The sequence below is a fragment of the Martes martes genome, assembly GCF_963455335.1.
Source record: "Martes martes genome assembly, chromosome: 3".
NCBI classification, from domain to species: Eukaryota; Metazoa; Chordata; class Mammalia; order Carnivora; family Mustelidae; genus Martes; species Martes martes.
Window position 1 is genome coordinate 167,737,345 of NC_137890.1, and position 17,496 is coordinate 167,754,840.

General features: G+C 57.7%; 1 protein-coding gene across 1 annotated transcript; it reads right to left on the minus strand.

Moving 5' to 3' along the window:
- Positions 1–1,848: 1,848 nt before the first annotated feature.
- Positions 1,849–14,506, minus strand: WNT10A (Wnt family member 10A; the record flags this gene model as incomplete). The annotated part of the gene is made up of 4 exons (XM_080799645.1): positions 1,849–3,091; positions 5,637–6,016; positions 13,146–13,408; positions 14,394–14,506. 4 exons carry the CDS (start codon positions 14,504–14,506, stop codon positions 2,594–2,596), a joined length of 1,254 nt encoding a protein of 417 aa, XP_080655771.1. The 3' UTR covers positions 1,849–2,593.
- Positions 14,507–17,496: the final 2,990 nt, after the last annotated feature.

The following is a 17,496-nucleotide window of genomic DNA, read 5'->3' on the forward strand; positions in this document are numbered from 1 at the left end:
GGGGCAAACCTCCCAGCTGGTGGGCCTACAGGGGTACATCATCATGAGAGCTTCCTTTCCTTCTCTCTCCTGCCCAGAGGGCTAGGGAAATACGGGGATTTGTGTAGGTCAGCAGTTGGGAAAAGGAACAAAACTTCATCCCCATCTGGTTCATTGAGAAGGATGACATTCTGAGTAAACTGAGGTAGGCAGCAGGATCCTCAGCTATGAGCAGCAGGAGGTGTGGAGGAAGTAGGTGAAGTGTTTTTTTATCTGAGATCCTGACCCTACTTCCATCTCTATCACCCTCCTTGAAGGTTTATTCCAAGAAAACATCCGACCTGAGAGCCAGGAGAGTGCAGACCCAGATTGCCAGCTCAGCGGTGTTCTTAGGGGTGTAGGGAGAAGGAGGCTTGCCGACCTGTCATAGGGCAACTTGAGCTGGGGATCTGGGTGCCCAAGAGGTGTAGCAAGGATGCCGCTCCACCTCTGGCCTTACCTACATCCCCCACCTACCCTGCATGGACTCAGAGACCAGAATCCAGACAGTGAGTCTCCTAGCCCTCCCCCGCCACCCTCCTTTTGGCCGCACCTCCTAGCCCCACCTGCTCCCTGGGGCGCTGGGCTGGCTGGGTTGAGCTGGGTCTTGCCCAGGATTACTCCTCTCAGAGCGCCTGTCTCTGCCTAAGGGAGCTGCTGGGCACCGCCACTCGTCCTGGCTTGTGGCAGAAGGCTCAGGCACAAGGTGGACAGCTAGAGCTCTGGCATTAGAAGCTCCTGATCCGGGTTCTTGTCAACATCCCCATGGCCTCCATCCAGTTGGATCCTGTCTCTGGTCTCTGGTTCGGGAAAATGGCTGCGGTTTCCTAACTGGCCCCCCTGCTGTCAATTTGTCTCCATTTCGTTCAGTTCCCTGTATAGCAATCCATGTGGAAATCAGAACAAGACACTCACCTGCTTAAGGCTCTCCGAAGTTTCTCCTTCCTCTTAAAAATCCCAACTCCTTACATTGGCCCAGAGGGACCTATAATGGGACCCTCGCCTGCTCTCTGAGCTCCTCTCCTGCTAACCTGCCCTTTGATTCCTTCATTCCCATCACACTGGCCTCTTTGCTGCTTCTCCCGAGGACATCTTTCTCACTACTGAACTCTTGTCTCTGCCTGGAAAGCCCGTACGCTCAATCCATGCACAGCTGTCCCCATTGTACTGGTCTCTGCATGAGCAACGCAAATCAGAGAGGCCTTCCCAGACCAATGTCTTTATCTAAAGGGGCCACACTACTACCTATGTATCTATCAATAGATGAATAGTTAAAAAAAAAAAAGCTGTGGGCTGTGTGTGGGTAGGTACACACACACACACACACACACACACACACACACACACATAAGTGGAATATTATGCAGCCGTAACAAAGGAGGACAGCTTGGCATTCGCAATCACATGGACGGACCTTGAAAGTATTACACAGGGTGAAATAAATCAGACTGGGAAAGACAAATACCACAGAAGTTCCCTCCCATGTGGAATCTAAAAACAAAACAAAACAAAACAAATGAATCAACAAACAAAAGGCAGAATGGAACTCTAAATACAGAGAACAGAGCCGGTGGTTGCCTGAGGGAAAGGGGCTAGGGAGATGGACAAAATGGGTGAAGGGGAGTGGGAGAGGAAGGCTTCCAGTTACGGTATGAATTAGTCATAGGAACACAAGGCACAGCACAGGGAATACAGTCACTGGCATTGTAACAGCGTCCTATGGTGACAGATGGTAGCTTGTTTGTAGTGAGCACAGCTTAATGGATAGACTTGTCCAATCACTGTTTTGTACATCTGCAACTAATGTAACATTGTGTGTCAATTGTACTCAAAAAGGGTTTTTAATGCAAACAAAAAATAAAGGGGCCCCCACAAATCACTCTACATCCAGCCCCAAGCTTTATTTTCTTCACCGCACAGAGCATCATCTGAGATGACCTCGTTCATGTGTTTATTTGTTTATTGTCCCTCTCCCCCAACCAGAATGTAAACTCTAAAAGGGCAGGTGCTGTGTCTCTCTTATTCACATCTGTATCCTCAGCACCCTTCGTCCCCTGCAGAGTGCCAGGCCACAAAAAAGTGCAAAATAAATATTTGTTAAATGAACATGAACGATGAGGAGAAGAGGCCCTTGGGGGAGGGCATCTGCGGCCTCTACAGAATCACTTCAGCTCAATGATGTCCATTTTTTCTTTTCTAATCATCCTCTCCCTGCCCATCGGCTTCCATTCACTCTCTCCAGGGGGAAGAGGTGAAGATAGGAAATGGGAAAGGCCCAGAGACTGCCCGGATGACAATCACCCTCAACCTGGGTGTGGGTCAATTCCCAGCCCAACGGAGCTGACTGAGCCTGGGGCAACGAGCATTGAGCATCGAGGCACACGGGGAGCCCACAGAAGTGAGGCGTCCAGGCAGGAGTGGACTGTCCCCTGATTGCCGATCTGACCCTCAGAGTCGGGAGGTCCCTCTCGGATCAGAGGGTCCAAACTCTCCCAGGAGTCTGGACGACGACGCTGTCCGGAGCGCCAAGCTGGCAAGCGGCAGAGGGCCAGGCTCCGGCTGGGGAGCCCTCCGCTCACTTGCAGACGCTGACCCACTCGGTGATGCGGCACTCCTCGCAGACGACGAAGCAGCACCAGTGGAAGCGGCAGTGGCAGCGCTCGCTGCGCGTCTGGCGCAGGATGTTGTGGCCGCGGCCGCAGCACATGCTGCCGCAGCCGTCGGGGCCCGCGCTGCTCTTGTTGCACAGGCGGCCCACGGTGCCCGCCGAGTCCAGGCGCGGCTCGCGCTCGCAGAAGTCGGGCGACTTCTCGAAGTAGACGAGGTCGGCGGGGCTGGCGCGGCGCCGCGGCCCCGGGACGCCCGGGGCGGGCGAGGGGGCCCCCGCGGGGCCGGTCTCCAGCTGGCCCCCGTTGCGGTTGTGCGGCCGGATGAGCGTGGCGCGGTGGAAGCGGCTGCGCAGCAGCGCCCCCACGGCGCGGAACTCCGGCGTCACCTGCCAGCACGTCTTGAGCTGGCAGCTGCCCGACGTGCCGTGGCACTTGCACTTCCGCCGCATGTTCTCCATCACCGCCTGCGGAGGGAGGCACGGCGAGGGGTGACGCCCGTGGCCAGCCCCAGGGCCCTCCTCCCAGCGCAGACACTGGCCTTCCAGAATCTCGGAGACTTCTGAAACTGACTCGCATGGAACACAGGCAAAAGCTGAGGCCCGAAACAGAGCGGGGCGTGGGGGGTGGGGTGGGGGCGGCGGTGTGTGGGTGTGTGTAGGGTTGTGGGCTGTGGGCGGCACAGCTCCTGAGCCAGGCAGTCCGGAGAAAAACTCCCGCCTGCTCTTCAGGACTGTTCTCCCATCCCACCTCCCACCAGGCCAGGTCCTGGGGGAATTCCCTCCTTCCTCCCCTCCTCTCCTTTTCCAGCAGCTGCAGGGGGCCCTTGGGGCTGGAGGCTCTTGCTTCCTGAGGGGGGATCCCAGATCCTCAGGGAAATTCCCTCTCCTTCCACCCCTCAGGTGGGGGCCAGGAGCCGGGGTGGGTGCTGGCCCCAATATATCCCATCCCAAAAGCTTCTGGCCTCTATCCAGGCATGAGTGGGGGCTGCGGAGAGTCTGAGAAAGCCCCTCTCAGCCTCTGGGCCCTGCAGCCCTTTGCAGGGAGCCTAAGGAGGGGACAGAAACTGGGGAGAACTCCTCTCTCCTCCATTATACTGGCTGGGGCTTATTCTGCCCAATGCTGAATGTCACGGTTCCTCCTAGGGGAGAGTGAGCATCGACGGGGGCCAAAGGCTCTACCTGAATACAGAATGGGAAGAGTCCCAGAGAACCAGACCCCCTGCAATGAAAATGAGGACAAGACCCCACGCCTCCAAGGGAAGTAGCTACAGGAATACAACCTACCAACCGCCTCTGCCCAGCTCTCAGCCTGCTCTAGAATCTCCTCCCAAAGAACCCCTTGCCATTATTATCCTCACTAGAGACACCAGAAGCAGTTGGCCACATCTTCTCCCCCCCCACCCCCAGACTCCATTCCAGAACACACCCTCAGGTTGGGAGAGCAATGATCTGGGGCCCTCCAACCTGGGCGGTTAAAGCCACAAAACAGAGACCATGCCCTCTGAGTCTTAAAAGGCCCCTCTGCTGGTAGGTGCAGCCTGTGGTGTCAGCACCATGGAGGAACCAGCCCAAGCCCCCCCCCCCGCCCCGCGCCACCCCGCCAACAGCTCCAGAATGTTTGCTTCCCACAGACAGCAGCCATTAATTAAGCAGTTTAACAAGGAGGAGGAGGTACTGTTGGTATGGGCTGGGATAGTATGGAAGCTTGGGAAAGGAGCTGGGTGAACAGGGCAGGGCTGGGTGGAAGCTGGATGTGACCTGAGGGTGCGTATGCCTCAGTTTACTTCACCTCTAAGTCAGGCTGGGAAGAGCTGAATCAGCTCCGAGTCTCTGGAAGGAAAAGGCGAATGGCCTGGCCTGAGAGGTCCGGAGAAAGGGGGATGCGGAGGGGCAGGTGCGAACCAGAGCGAGGGGAAGGCAGAAACAAGGCCCGAAGGCAGGCCAGGCAGAGCCAGAGAGAAGGGATGGGAGCTGAGCAGCTGGGAAAGGAGGGTGCGGAGTTATGAGAGGGGGCTAAGGGGGCATCTCAGTGGAGGCAGACGCGTAGTGCAGACAAGGCCGCAGCTCAGTGCAGACAAGGCGGAAGCTCAGCTCGAGAGAGCACAGGCCCGGTGCTCAGCTGCCTGCAGACCAATCCTCCTCTCCCACTTCCTCCCCGGTTGCATGGCCTTGGGCAAGCTCCTCCATCTTTCTGTACCTCAGTTTCCATATCTGAACACGAGGATAATACTAGGACCCTCAGAGCTAGTCGTAAGGATTAAATAGGCTGCTAGGCACTCAGGTGCTCCAGGCAGTCCCTGACACATAGGAAGGACAAAATAAATGCAGATGATTATCCATTCCCTTTCCTAAATGCAGGCGATTATTCCTTTCCTTTCTTCTTCTTTTTCTTTTTTTTAATGAATGATCTTTGAGTAGTGTGAACATTCAAAGGAAGGGAAATAAAGGAGAAAGGCAATCATGCAACCCCCACACAGGGCCACGGTGGCCTCCAGGCACCTCCCCTTGCAGGAATCCCTCATTCTGCACAGAAAGGCTGCAAGAGGTCAAAGATCACAGCATAGGCTAGCACAGAATCATGGAACGTTAGAGCTGGGCCAGGGCTGGGGGGATGTAGGGGACTGGGTGATCCAGTTCAACTTTCTTGCTTTATAGGGGAGGTGACAGAGTGGCAGAGCAGGGCCAAGGCCCTCAAGGCCCTGACTGCAGCCCAGTGCCCCTTCCACCGCTCACTGCAAGGTAAGGAGAGGACCAGGCTGCCCAGCAGAGGGGGGAGCTGATCCAGGACAGGGCAGGTCTCATCCCTGCCTCCCCTGCCTAGTCCAGTGCCTGGCACACAGTGGGCCTCCAGTGCATGTTTGGGGACTGGATTAGGCAGGGGGCAATGAGAAAGCTGCTGAGCTAGGGGGAGTGGCTGTGTTCCCTAGAGGAGAGGTTGGCCTGGGGTGGGGAAGGGGAGGAGCCCTAGGCAGAGGGGTCTGGAACAGTCCCAGGTGGGTGGGGCTCTCACCTGCCTCCCAACTCGGTTGTTGTGGAGCCTCATGCGCGCGTGGATGTCTCTGTGAGGCTCCCGGGAGTCCAGAAAGTCCTTAGAGAAGCGCTCCCCGAAGCCCACGTCGGGGCTACAGCCGCCCCACTCCCAGGAGTCCTGCAGGCCCGGGCTGGCAGGGGGCAGGGCCGGGTGTTCCGGGACCCCGTGGCTCAGGCCCTTACCACGCTGGAGCGCGTCCAGCTGCAGGCGGTGCAGCTTCCTGCGGAAGGCCTCTTCGTCCCCGCGCCGGGAGGCGTCGCAGCCGCATGCCTTCAGTTTACCCAGGGCGCAGGCATTGGACACAGCATGTACAACCCCCGCTGCGGCGATGGCGTAGGCGAAGGCGCTCTCTCGAAAGCCTGAGGGTGGAGATCCAGGAAACAGACTCTGGGGGGCTTCGATGTCTCATCCCTCCGCCCTCCCTGCCCGACCTTCTTACCATAAGAGGAGGAAACTGAGGCCCAGTGTTGGGGGAAGGTCTGGTACAAGGATACAGACTCAAAGAGGGGCAGAAATCACCCCCCAGAAGTTCCGGGTGCAGAGTGGAGTGGGGGAGGCCTCCCCCAGAGCCCTCTTTTCGTTCGGCTCCATTCCTGGTTTCATTAACATCACCCTTAGCAAGCTCAGAATCTGTGTCTACCTCTCTCGTGTTGGACAGAAAGTATCTGGTAAACATTCTTTTGAAGATGAGGGACTGAATCTATTATCTCTCATGCGATGTTTGCAATGTAAAAACAAGCCTGCAGAAAGAAGGCAAATTTTAACCTAAAAAAAAAAAAATCATTCGTGATGGACTTCCAGGCCCCAGAGGATGCTAAAGGTGCAGAAGGGTAAGTAAGAGGAAATGGTGTCCACCTAAAGCTCCCGGCCCCAAGGCTGCCTGCCTGGTGTCACTCGCTTCTGCCGACTATAGAACATTCTCTGATGGCCAAGCTTAAGAGCCAGAGTAAAGAGCCCATGAGTTTTCCCTTTCCCTGTCCACAGGCATCCTAGAAAATCTGAGAAAAGGGCACCATTCCACCACCTGTCCTGCAGTGGGTCTAGGTCAACTGATGGGGTTGTTTGAGGGATGCTGGAACACAGCCCAGTGCCCTGCAAGTAGTGTTGAAAGTTGAGAGGGAAGGGTGAGCTAAGGCAGACACCTTCCTTGAGATGCTCAGGGGCACGGACATCCTGATGAACCACTCTCAGGGGCCCAGGACTGGTCTCCACTACTGTTCTCCTCGGTGTTTCCCAGTCTGACCCATCCTCTGGGAAGGCCCTGGTAGGTCTGGGCCTCCGTGGCAGGGGGAGGTCTACTTGCAGAGGATGCTCTGGCTCTGGGACCCACAAGCAGCTTCTGACTTATTCTGCATCTAGAAGGGACCAGCTAGCAGCATTTTCTGGTACAAGTCTCTGACCAAACTCTGAAACCGAGAGAGTGTGGGCAATGGGACAAGAAGCCAGGAGCAATCGGGAGAACTCACCTGCACCGAAGGCCAGACCCTGGCAGGAGACTGAAGGCTGGCAGGAGACCAGAGATTCAGAGGAAAGAACTCTGGGTCGTTCCACGCTAGCATCAAAGACTGGAAGGACATGCTCTGGGAGTTCCCACAGACCTCAGAGAACCAATGAGGACTGGACAGAGACCCTAGCCCAATCCTGCACCCTCCATGCTCACCTTCTGCATCACAGGGTCCTGTCCTCCTGTCCTTAGCTAGCCACTCACCCACCCCCTAAAAAACAAGATGTGTAGTCATTGGAAAGTATGAACTCTGGAGGCAAATTGTCTGTGTTCAAATCTTAGCTCTTCCATTTATTAGCTGTTAATGGCTACATGACCTTGGCCAAGTGACTTGACCTCTGTGCCTCAATTTTCTCATCTGTAAAACAAGACTGTTACTAACTGCTTCATTGTTGTCCCGAGAATTAGTAAATTTCAAGTACTTAGAAGAGTATGTTACTCATAGTGAGTACTGCGCAAACATTAGCTATTTTTGAGAAGTTCTTCATGCTGTCTCATTCCACTCACAGCTGTAGTTCCAGGCCATTGGTTCTTGTTTCCCTCAATCAGGGACAGAGCCCAGCAGCTCATGATCTACTTTAGGATCAATCACATGGGCCACCAGAAGCCCGAGAAGCGGGCCATCCCTGTCTATCTTCTCTCTCCAGCATCTTAGGACCTTTTCCATAAGGAGCCCAGCTATGAGCAGACAGCAGGAGATGAGGATTGGCCTGAAGCCTTTTAAGGGGATGTTGGGAATTGGTGGGAGCTGGAGAGGAGTAGACACTGACATGGGAGGTGGGGCCCAAGGGAAAGGAGGGCAGACCCAAGTCCCTAGGGAGTGCACCCCGTGCTTATCCACTGCCTTTTAGCTGTGGAACTCTCAGCATTTTCCCTATTGCTAGGGAGCTCATCAGCCCACTGCTAAGGCCAAATGGCAATACTCAGATCTCCAGAAGCAGTCCGGGCCTCAGAAACTATCCCCAGCTTCAAAACACACAGTGCAAAAGGGAGTTGCCCAAGGTCACAGGGGTTAGGTAGCCCACCCAGCCCCAGCTCTCTCAGCTCCCAGGCCTGGTAACTTTCTGCTAAAGGACACTTGGCTCTAGGGAAGAAATCCTCCCGAGTAAGAAACCCAGGTGTCCCATGTCCTAGTTCCTATGGCCCTATCTATGCATGCCACTAAGAAAGGGCAAGAGGCTGGGACACCTGGGTGGCTCAGTGGGTTAAAGCCTCTGCCTTCAGCCCAAGTCATGGTCCCAGGGTCCTGGGATCGAGCTCCGAGTCGGGCTCTCTGCTCAGTGGGGAGCCTGCTTCCTCCTCTCTCTCTGCCTGCCTCTCTGCCTACTTGTGATCTTTGTCTGTCAAATAAATAAATAAAATCTTTAAAAAAAAAAAAAGAAAGGGCAAGAGGCTGGTCGAGGGGATGTGCTGGGCCAATAACCATCTTCCGGGCTTTGTGACATTCAGAAGCAGGTCCAGAGAAGTCTGGAGAAATGTAGTTCACAATCTACAGCGAACACCCCTACCTAACCCAGGCAGTCAAAGACGCCACGCCATGGCCTCTGGCAGCTGTCACAGCCACGTGCAGGGGCGGCCAGGCAGAGCCCTTGTGACCACCCTCTGCTCCAAGCAGCCAGGATTCAGAGAAGTCCAGCCTCCTGGGTCTGCCCCCAGCTCCCACTCAGGGCCCCAGTTTCGGTCCTGGCCCTGACTGTCTGGGGCAGACACAGGCACTGTGCCATCTGGCCAGCTGGAGGGGGAGAGGGGTGGGGCCAGGGCCAGCTGGGCTGCCTGAAGCATGGAGGGAGGGGGGGCTTGTTAAGACGCACAATTAGCTGTCCTGCCTTTGATCTGGGACAGGGACTGCCAGCATCTAAGTGGAGTCAGCTGCTGCTCCAGGATGGGGCTGGGGGAGGAGGGTGGGAGGGCAGGGGAGCATGGATGAGAGAGGGTTCAGGAGCCAGTGGGAACTAGGAGGGAGCAGAGACTCTTGAGCCCCGCCTATTTGAGTCAAAGAGGGAGGGAAGGGGTGAGATCTGGTCTCCATCCCCTCCATGCAAATCATCTGTACATTGCTCCTGTGCCTGGGCTTCGAGAGGAGAGAGAGAGAGAGAGAGAGAGAGGGTTGTGTGCATGTGGGAACACTTAGGGGTGACACTGAATGTGGCTACACGTTTGCACAAACAAAGGTAGATATGTGTGCGTGTGTGTGTGTGTGTGTGTGTGTGTTTACGTGTCAGTTTCATTGCCTGGTAGCTCAGGGAGGCAGTGGTTGAGGGCAATCTTTAAAGTCAGCTGGCCCGCATTTGAGTCCTGGCTCTATAGCACCCTTAGAAGCTGTGTGACTAATGGCAAGTTGCCTAACCTCTCATTGCTTCATTTGTAAAATGAGGATACTAATAGCACCGATTGCTTGGGGACTGTTTGAGGATCTTAAAGTACAGAAAAAAAGCTTTAGAACAGTGCCAGACAGCGGTGCCTGCGTGGCTCAGTGGGTTAAGACTCTGCCTTCGGTTCAGGTCATGATCCCAGGGTCCTGGGATCTAGCCCCACATGGGGCTCTCTGCTCCTCGGGGAGCCTGCTTCCCTTCCTCTCTCTCTGCCTGCCTCTCTGCCTACTTGTGATCTCTGTCTGTCAAATAAATAAATAAAATATTTAAAAAAAAAAACAGTGCCAGATAAACAGCAAGTACTTAATATGTATTAGCTAACTTATTGGGGGCTATTAGAATAATGGAACGTTAGGTGATCCTGGGATATGATTGCCCAAGCCTCTGTCTCCCTATCTGCTTGTACCAGTAACCCCAAGCCTGCAGGCCTAGGCATTGAACCAAGGCTCCTCAAGGATGATGGTAAAAGGGAGGTGGGAGAAGAAAAAGCCAGGGCTTTGGAGAGCAGACCCTGGACTCCCAAACTGGGCTTCCATTGGGCTGAGAGCCTGGCTGGCTGCTGGGCCTCATGCCCCCTCTTTCCATCCATTCTAGATGGGCCTGGGCCTTGGGAGAGGGCAGGACTAACCTGTGTGGGTGTTCCTAGGGCCTGCTGCTAGAATCTCCTACACTTGCCTCCACCAGCCTCTCCCTGGCCCCTCACCCCCCTTTCCATTCCATTGTCCCCTGTATCCAGAGTGACAGAGGGATGGGTGTTCTAGTACTCACGATGAGGGGCTTCCCTCCAGATGTGTTGCCCAGCAGATTCCAATAGTCTGGATCCTCAGAACAAAAAGCTGGGGATATCAGTGCCCTGGACCTTAGGTCAGAGCCACCCATGGGTCGGGGACCTTCCCACAGCTTTTTTTGGATTCTAGCCCCCGAGAGGCCTCTCTCCCTGTCCCCTACCCACCCAGGTTCTAGCACCCTGTCATGCCCTCTCCTGGGCTGGGTAAAGCCCTGTTATATGCCCTACCTTCCCAAGTATGTCCACTCTAGATGTTCAAGCACCTTTTCCTCCTACACTGGAACTCCATCCCCTTACCCAGCCCATTTCTGGGGACATGCCAGGACACTCAGATGCAGTGACAGCATTAAGGTGGAAGGCCCAAGGGACCACCTCCTCCCAGCGGTCTCTGAACTCTAGACAAGGCAGAACACACCTTTAAGAGAACCCCACTGGCAATCTGGGTTGGAAGAGGGCTCAGTGCCCTGGGTTCCACTTGGGGGAAACGGGTCACCTGACCCAACTGGGACAATTCACAATTTGAAAAGGACACTGGGGAAAGGACCCAGCATAGGGACTGGCTGCCACCAAGAATGGTCGCACAGAATTCAAATTTAGCCAGTCTTTGAGGTGATGGCCAGGGAATATAACCCCACAGGAGGATGAAGGGTGAATCCAGATACAGAGCGAGGGAAAGGTTGTAATGGTGGCCGGTGGCAATTTTTTCCAGAAGCCCAGAGTCCCCACCGAGGAGGGAGAGGTAGAAAATAGGGTGTCGCAATGCGGGAGCAGAAGCCACCTAGTAGGACAGTGTTCCAAGGCCAAAGGAAGGAGCCCAGTCCCACTGCCAGAGCCCAGGAGCCGCTGTCCCGCCCCTTCCCCGCACTGCGCACCGCCCCGCCCTGGCTAGCCCCGGCAAGTCTCCCCCCTCCACCCCTAACCTAACCCCCACCCGTCCCCCCAGCTCACCTCCCGCGTATTAAACTGCAGGTGAACCCGGGAGCGCCTGGCGCCTCGCCAAGCCCACGCGCTTCTACCGCTCCGAACTCACCCCTGACCTTCAAAGACCCCACGTCCTCTACCGGGCCCCACGGACCTCTCGCGGGCGAAGTAATCAAGACTCGTGGGCTCACTCTATCTAGAGGGGACAGGAGGCCCAGAGGGAAAGAGGGGACACCGAGGCCGGGAAGAGGGATGAAGAGCTTGCCTTGCCTTGCCTCACCAGAAGCGGCTGGGGTGAGAACCTCAGCGCCTGTCCAACGCCCCCCGCCCACGTGAGCAGAACCCAAATCAAGGGCTGGGGTGTCCCTCATCGCGGGGGCCCGAGCGCTGGAGGGAACACGGGGCGTCGGGGAGCTCACGGGTCACCTAGAAACCCGAAGTAGGAGCGGCCGCGCGGCGGCCGCGGAGAGCTCCCGCCCGGCCAGGGCAGGACAGAGGCACAGGCCTGTCCCGTGACGTGGGCGAGGGCGGGCGGCCGGGGCTGGGCGCTAGGCCGGGTCCCGCCGCAGCCGCCGTCTGCGGGGCCTGCGGGGCTCGGGTGCGGCGGGGCGCGCGGGCGGGGCGGGAGCGCGGGGCAGGGGCGGCGGGGGTGGAGGTGGGGGGAGCCCCTTGGAGAGCCGCGCGGCTTGGGCCGGGAGCCGTCTGCCGCGGCCCGCGGGGATTAGTTCGCGGCTGCATGCCGCCACACGCGTCGGGCTGGGCTCCGCCGGGTAGAAACAGCGCCCCGGGCGCGCAGGGGAGGGAGTGGGGAGGGCGCGCGGGGGCAGGGCGGGCGGCCTGGAGCTGGGCTGGGGGAGGCTGCGTTGGCCCCCGACTTGTCCCCTGGGGGCCCCTGGGGATGCAAGGAGGGATCCTAGTGAAAAGGGGATTGTCCCGGGCTGGCCGAGTTCTTTTTGAAATTAGGGTACCTTGGAGTCTGACTCTTCCAGAAGTCTCTGAACCCCAAGGCCACAGGGTATAGGGGTACCCCTCTTCCTCCACTGTCAACTGAGAATTGGACAAGTCCCAAGGAGCCTGGTCCCCACACTGTCCCACTCAGGCAGCTGAGAGGAAAGATAGACAAACCCCCCATCTTCCCCAAAAGATCTGAGTCAAGACCTAAGATACTAAGACAGGAGGTGGGTGTGAGCAGAAACTATCTCCAGCCCAAGCTCCTCTAAAGGTTGTCAGGGTGGGCCCTGGGTCACCCAGAAGTCCCAGGGGGAGGACAGGGAGTGGGCTGGGGCTTCTCTGGGCTGTGAGGGGAAGAGGGGTTGGCAGAGCTGTCAGGCCTGCTGGGCGGGAGGCATGCACACACCCAGGGCCTCTGATTCAGAGAAGGTTCTCGGGGGCGGCGGGAATGACACAGAGGCTGGTGGTGTACCCTGCGTGCCGGGAAGAGCTTTTGCAGAAGTACAGACATTTTACCTGCCCAGGCTTCCCTCACCCACACCTTTCAGCAAAAGTCCTTCCTGCTGGCTCTGGGCACCTTATCCCAGGCTCTCCATCCTAAATGCTATTTACTAGGGAGAGGGTAGATTGAGGAAGGTGACAGATGTGGATCTTTCCTGAGCCTGAGATATACAGTGTCAATGACAGGGCAGGCTAAGCCAGGAGTCAGTTCCTCAGGCATGGAACCCGCTACCCTCAGCCCACACAGCCCAGGCTGGAGACACGTCTGCCCCGTTTGTCTGGCCCCTGGTAGACCAGCCAAGACCAGACAGGAGCAGTCTAGCTGGTAGATGGGCACCTGGGGGCGGGGGGGGGGGGGAGTTGCCAGCTTGAGGGAGTGTGTTGGGGGTAGTTGGCTTTCCTGGTGAAGGTGCTGGGTGGGTGCGCAGAAGGGCAAGGGGGCGGGCAGCTACCTCGGCTGAAGATGGGGCTCTCGTAGGGGATCTTGTTGCGAGTCTCCAGACTGGAGCAATTCCAGCGCTGGTCCCGGAACTGGTGCTGGCACTCGTGGATGGCGATCTGGATGCCCTGGATGGCTGAGGCAGCCACGTCGGGGTGACGCACACACACTTCCATCTGCCTCCTGCTCAGGCCCGGCAACGTCAGGCACACCGTGTTGGCATTGAGCACGGGCTCCGGGGGGAGGCGGAGGCCCAGAATGTCGTTGGGTGCGGACCTGCAGGCAGTGAGGAGTGGGTGTGGGTGAGCGTTTGGGGGAGCTAGGAGAGCCCCACTTAGCAATCCACACTCTGTCCCAAAGGCCAGAGTCCCCCTGTTCCAACCTCTGCCTCTAAAGGTTAGGCTTACAGGTAGAGTCCTAAAGCCTTCTCCTGTCCTTGGTCCTCTTATCATCATTGCCTCCAACGCCACTTGCCCAGCTGCACACCTACACAAGTTAATGTGTAAATGCGCACACATCCAAAATGCCTGCACACATATTTCATAAGGACCTGCTGAGGCCCTGATGCTCACGTCCGAGTGTTCCCCAGGAGACCACTCCCAGTGCCTGTTTCAGACAGTCCCATTCACACGGACACACTTCTCACCCATCGAGGGGGCCACACAGACCCAGGAACACTTACACACATGCACACTTCAGACAGAGCAATACACACAGACACAAGCATGAACATGGGCACATCTTAACATGTATCTGATCTGTAAACTCTCAGTCACACACATGTGCACACACAGACTGCTGTTTACAACATAACCCGCAGGGGTCACAAAATCACACACACACACTGAGAACCCTTCTGGCTGCAGCTGTCTCGGTGACCCCCCCAGTGCCCCTGCCAGGGGAGTCATCTCTGAGGTGGAGCAAGGCAGTTTGAGCTCTCTCCTGGGGGTGGGGACGCATTCCCCCAGCCTGGGACGGACTCCAGGTTGGCACTTTCCCCCTCACACATACACACACCCCGTCTGTCTGCTAGTAGCCTTCACTTTCCTGGGTACAGCCTTTTCTCCGTGGACTGCCCGGATTCTGTCACCAGTTCAGCCCCCTCCTATGAAGGCAGTGTCTTTCATTGGGCACCAGCACTTTCCTGCGACACGGTCCCTCCCTCCTTCCAGGGTCCCCTGCCCCAGCGGGAGCGCCAGAGGCCCCCCGCGGCTGGGGGTCGCCGCACTCCAGGAGGGCGGGGCGGAAGGTGAGGGCTCACCTGGGCACGGCGGTAGCCAGCAGCAGTAGGAAGAAGAGGAGCGCGCAGAGCGCGGGCCGCGGCTGGGGCCGAGGTCGGAGCCGCGGCCAGGGGCAAGGGTGGGTGCTGCCCATGGCGCGCGGGCCGTCACGGGCCAGGAGTGGGGGGCTCACAGCCCGGCGGGACCGGCGAGCCAGGGGCGACGGCGCATGATCCGCGGGGGTCGGGGCGGCTGCGACACACAGCTCCGACTCGGGTCACGGCTCCGGGAGCAGACGGCGCCCGCCTCCCCGCTCCATGGGGCAGCGCCCCCGGGCACCGCCCTCGGGGTGGGGGGGGCGGGCGGGCGCACCGGGCACCTCCTGGCACAGGGGTCCAGGGAATTTCCCAAGGCCCCCCTGCGACAACTCCTGGTGCCTCTCGAGGGTAAGGGGGGGCCCGGAGGTGCTACGGGCTGGGAACGAGAGGTTGGGGTGCCGGGGAGCCCCCCAGAGCAGCGCCTCAAGCCTGCGTGCTTCCGAGGGCGTGCGAGGCGGGCGGGGGGGTGGGGTGGGGTGTGGGGGGGGCGGCGCTGTCTGTGCCCGGCCCCACGGCCCAGAGAGTGAGTGACTGTCCCGGATCAGGGATCTCTGCCGCCTCCCCTTTCCTCCCCCCACCCCGCCCAAGTGTCTCAGGGCTCTACCCCAGGTGACGTCACGACGGGGGAGTGTGTACGGGTCGTGAGGCCACCGCCACCGCTCAGGACTTGGGGTGGGAGCAGCGGTGCGGAGGGCAGGGGAAGGAGAAGTGTTGGGGTGTTGGGGGTCCGTGCGCGCGCGTGCACGTGGAGGTGCCAGTGCCGGGGCGCGCTGGTTTGTGTAAGAAGCTGTGTGTTACTGCGAGGCCTATGTGTCTGGCGGAGACACAGCTGCCGCGGAGCTGTCCTCCCAATATACACACCTGCAGGGGCTGGAGGGGAGGGGCTGGCCCCCCTGCTTGCCTCTCCCACCTCAGGAGGGACTTCCCAGGCTTGGCTGGTGTGGCAGGTGTGGGGGGTCCCGTGAAGAGGTTTGACAGCTTCTGGATTTTGCTCTTCTTCTCTGTGTGACCTTAAACAGGTGCCTCACGCTCACTGACCCACCCTCTGCCCCTTTGTGAAAGGAGGTTATTGAAGCCCACCTCATCTAGTCATCTAGTCGGTGAGCCAATGAAGGTAAATGCTTGTTTGGGAGCAGAGCTCCCTGGGGTGACACACCCCGGGAGAGGGATTAGTGAGCCCTTTAATCCCCAAAGTGTGCTTTGGGGGTCATCTTATTTTGTCCCCTTTTATTTCAAAAGAAAATAATGAGGCTCAGAGAGGGCCACGACTTACTCAAGGTCACACAGCAAATTAGTCCAAGAGCTGGAATTGAGCCCAGTTCCCTTGACCCTGCACATAGTAGCAGTGGCCCCAACACTGAGCGTTGCTTGCCCCGGGCCTTCCTGCAGATGCTCTGGCTCTTGGCTGGTCCTGGTACCTGTACTTGGCTCTCTGGGAGCCACCCCAACCCAGGCTTCTGGCTCAGGCCCACTCCTCTCTGGGATTTTCCTCTTGTCCTGCCACCCCAGCTGAACACTGAGCTCATCTCAGTATGGAGTGAGTATAGGAGACCCAGGCCAGGGCCTGAGAAATCAGAAGGCTGGAGACAGAGGCTCCAGCTTCTGTTCCTGGTTCCAACCTGGACCCTGATAGGGAATCGTACTCCCACTGTGGCCTTAGCCTCCTCCTCTGTAAAATGGGCATAAGACTTCCAGTCTATATACACACCTCACTCTCAACCTCATTGTCCTCTCCTGGTTTAAGGACAAACTCTGGGCTCTGAGACAAAAGGGGCCCATTCCTGGAATTGCCCATCCCTGGGGAATTGGAGAGGGGTGGGGCCTTCCCTGTCCCCAGACTGTCAGGTGGTAGGGGCAGCCTGAGCAACAGCAGGCTGACGGCATCCTCCCACCCCCCCTTTTCCCCCCATCTCTGCCGGCAGCCACCGCAGCTGTCAGGAATTAAGGGCTTGAGGCTGCTGGGGGTGGGGGTGGGGCGATGGAGGGGAGCAGTCTGGCTGGACAGCAGGAAAACAGCCGGGGGCAGGAAGCAGTCTGCGTCAGCCAGAGCCTTGTTTGACCCCAGCCACCCCCTGCCCTCCCCACTCTTCCTTTGCCATGCTACAGGGACAAGGACAGCTTGAGACTAGAGTATGGGAAGAGTATGGGGAAGGTAGAGCAGGACCAGACTCAGCACAGGAAGGAGGCAGTGAGTCTGGGCTGGGAGAGGACCCCACAGGGACAAGCCAGGCTGGGAGTCATGTATCCTTTGGCTGTCAGGGAAACTGAGGTGCAGAAAGGATTAGGAAGAGGCCCAAGGTGGGACAGGGAATGCATTCATGACCTCCTTACTCCCTGGGTAGAGCTCACACCAGCCTTTCCATGCTTGATGCATCGTATGTACCCCCTGGGATAGGCCATTGTGGGGAATACTGATTCTGGGTCCCATGCAGCAGAATCAGCCTGCCCAGGGGCAAGGTCTAGGTTATCTCCAGTGATTTTAGTGAGGACCAAATTTGGGAAATTCTGCTGAGCTGCTTGAGAGGCCATTTTTTTTCCCCTTTGACCTGCCTCTGCCAAGGGAAGGTCTCTCTGTCCCCCACCCCCTACTGTTCATGAAATATAGAGGTGTAAAAGAGAGGGAGAAGACCCTTTCTTTGGAAAGCCCGATAATGGAGGCAAATAATGACTCTCAAGTCTTGTTTGCACTTGGGCATGGTTCTGGCCTGATGTCACGAGGGTCTAAATGTGCCCAAGCCTGGGGCGCTTCTCAGGACAAGGAGAGGCATATATAGGCACAGGACCTTGGCATATGCAGAGATGAGGTCCAGAAAGAGGGTCTGCAACTGGAGCCCTAATTCCAAATGACCCCCGGCCAGGGGGCAAGCCCCTATCAGCAGCCCCCAGACCCCGCCCTGGCCCTGCCCTGGGCCCTGGCCCTCAGCCCAGCCCCAGCCCCCGCAGCCGCCAGCTGAGACCACAATTATAGGGGCCACTGGGGGTGGGGGGAGCACTGGGGATGAAAGGCATCTTGGAGAATGGTTCCAGCTGTGGCAACTCTGGAGGA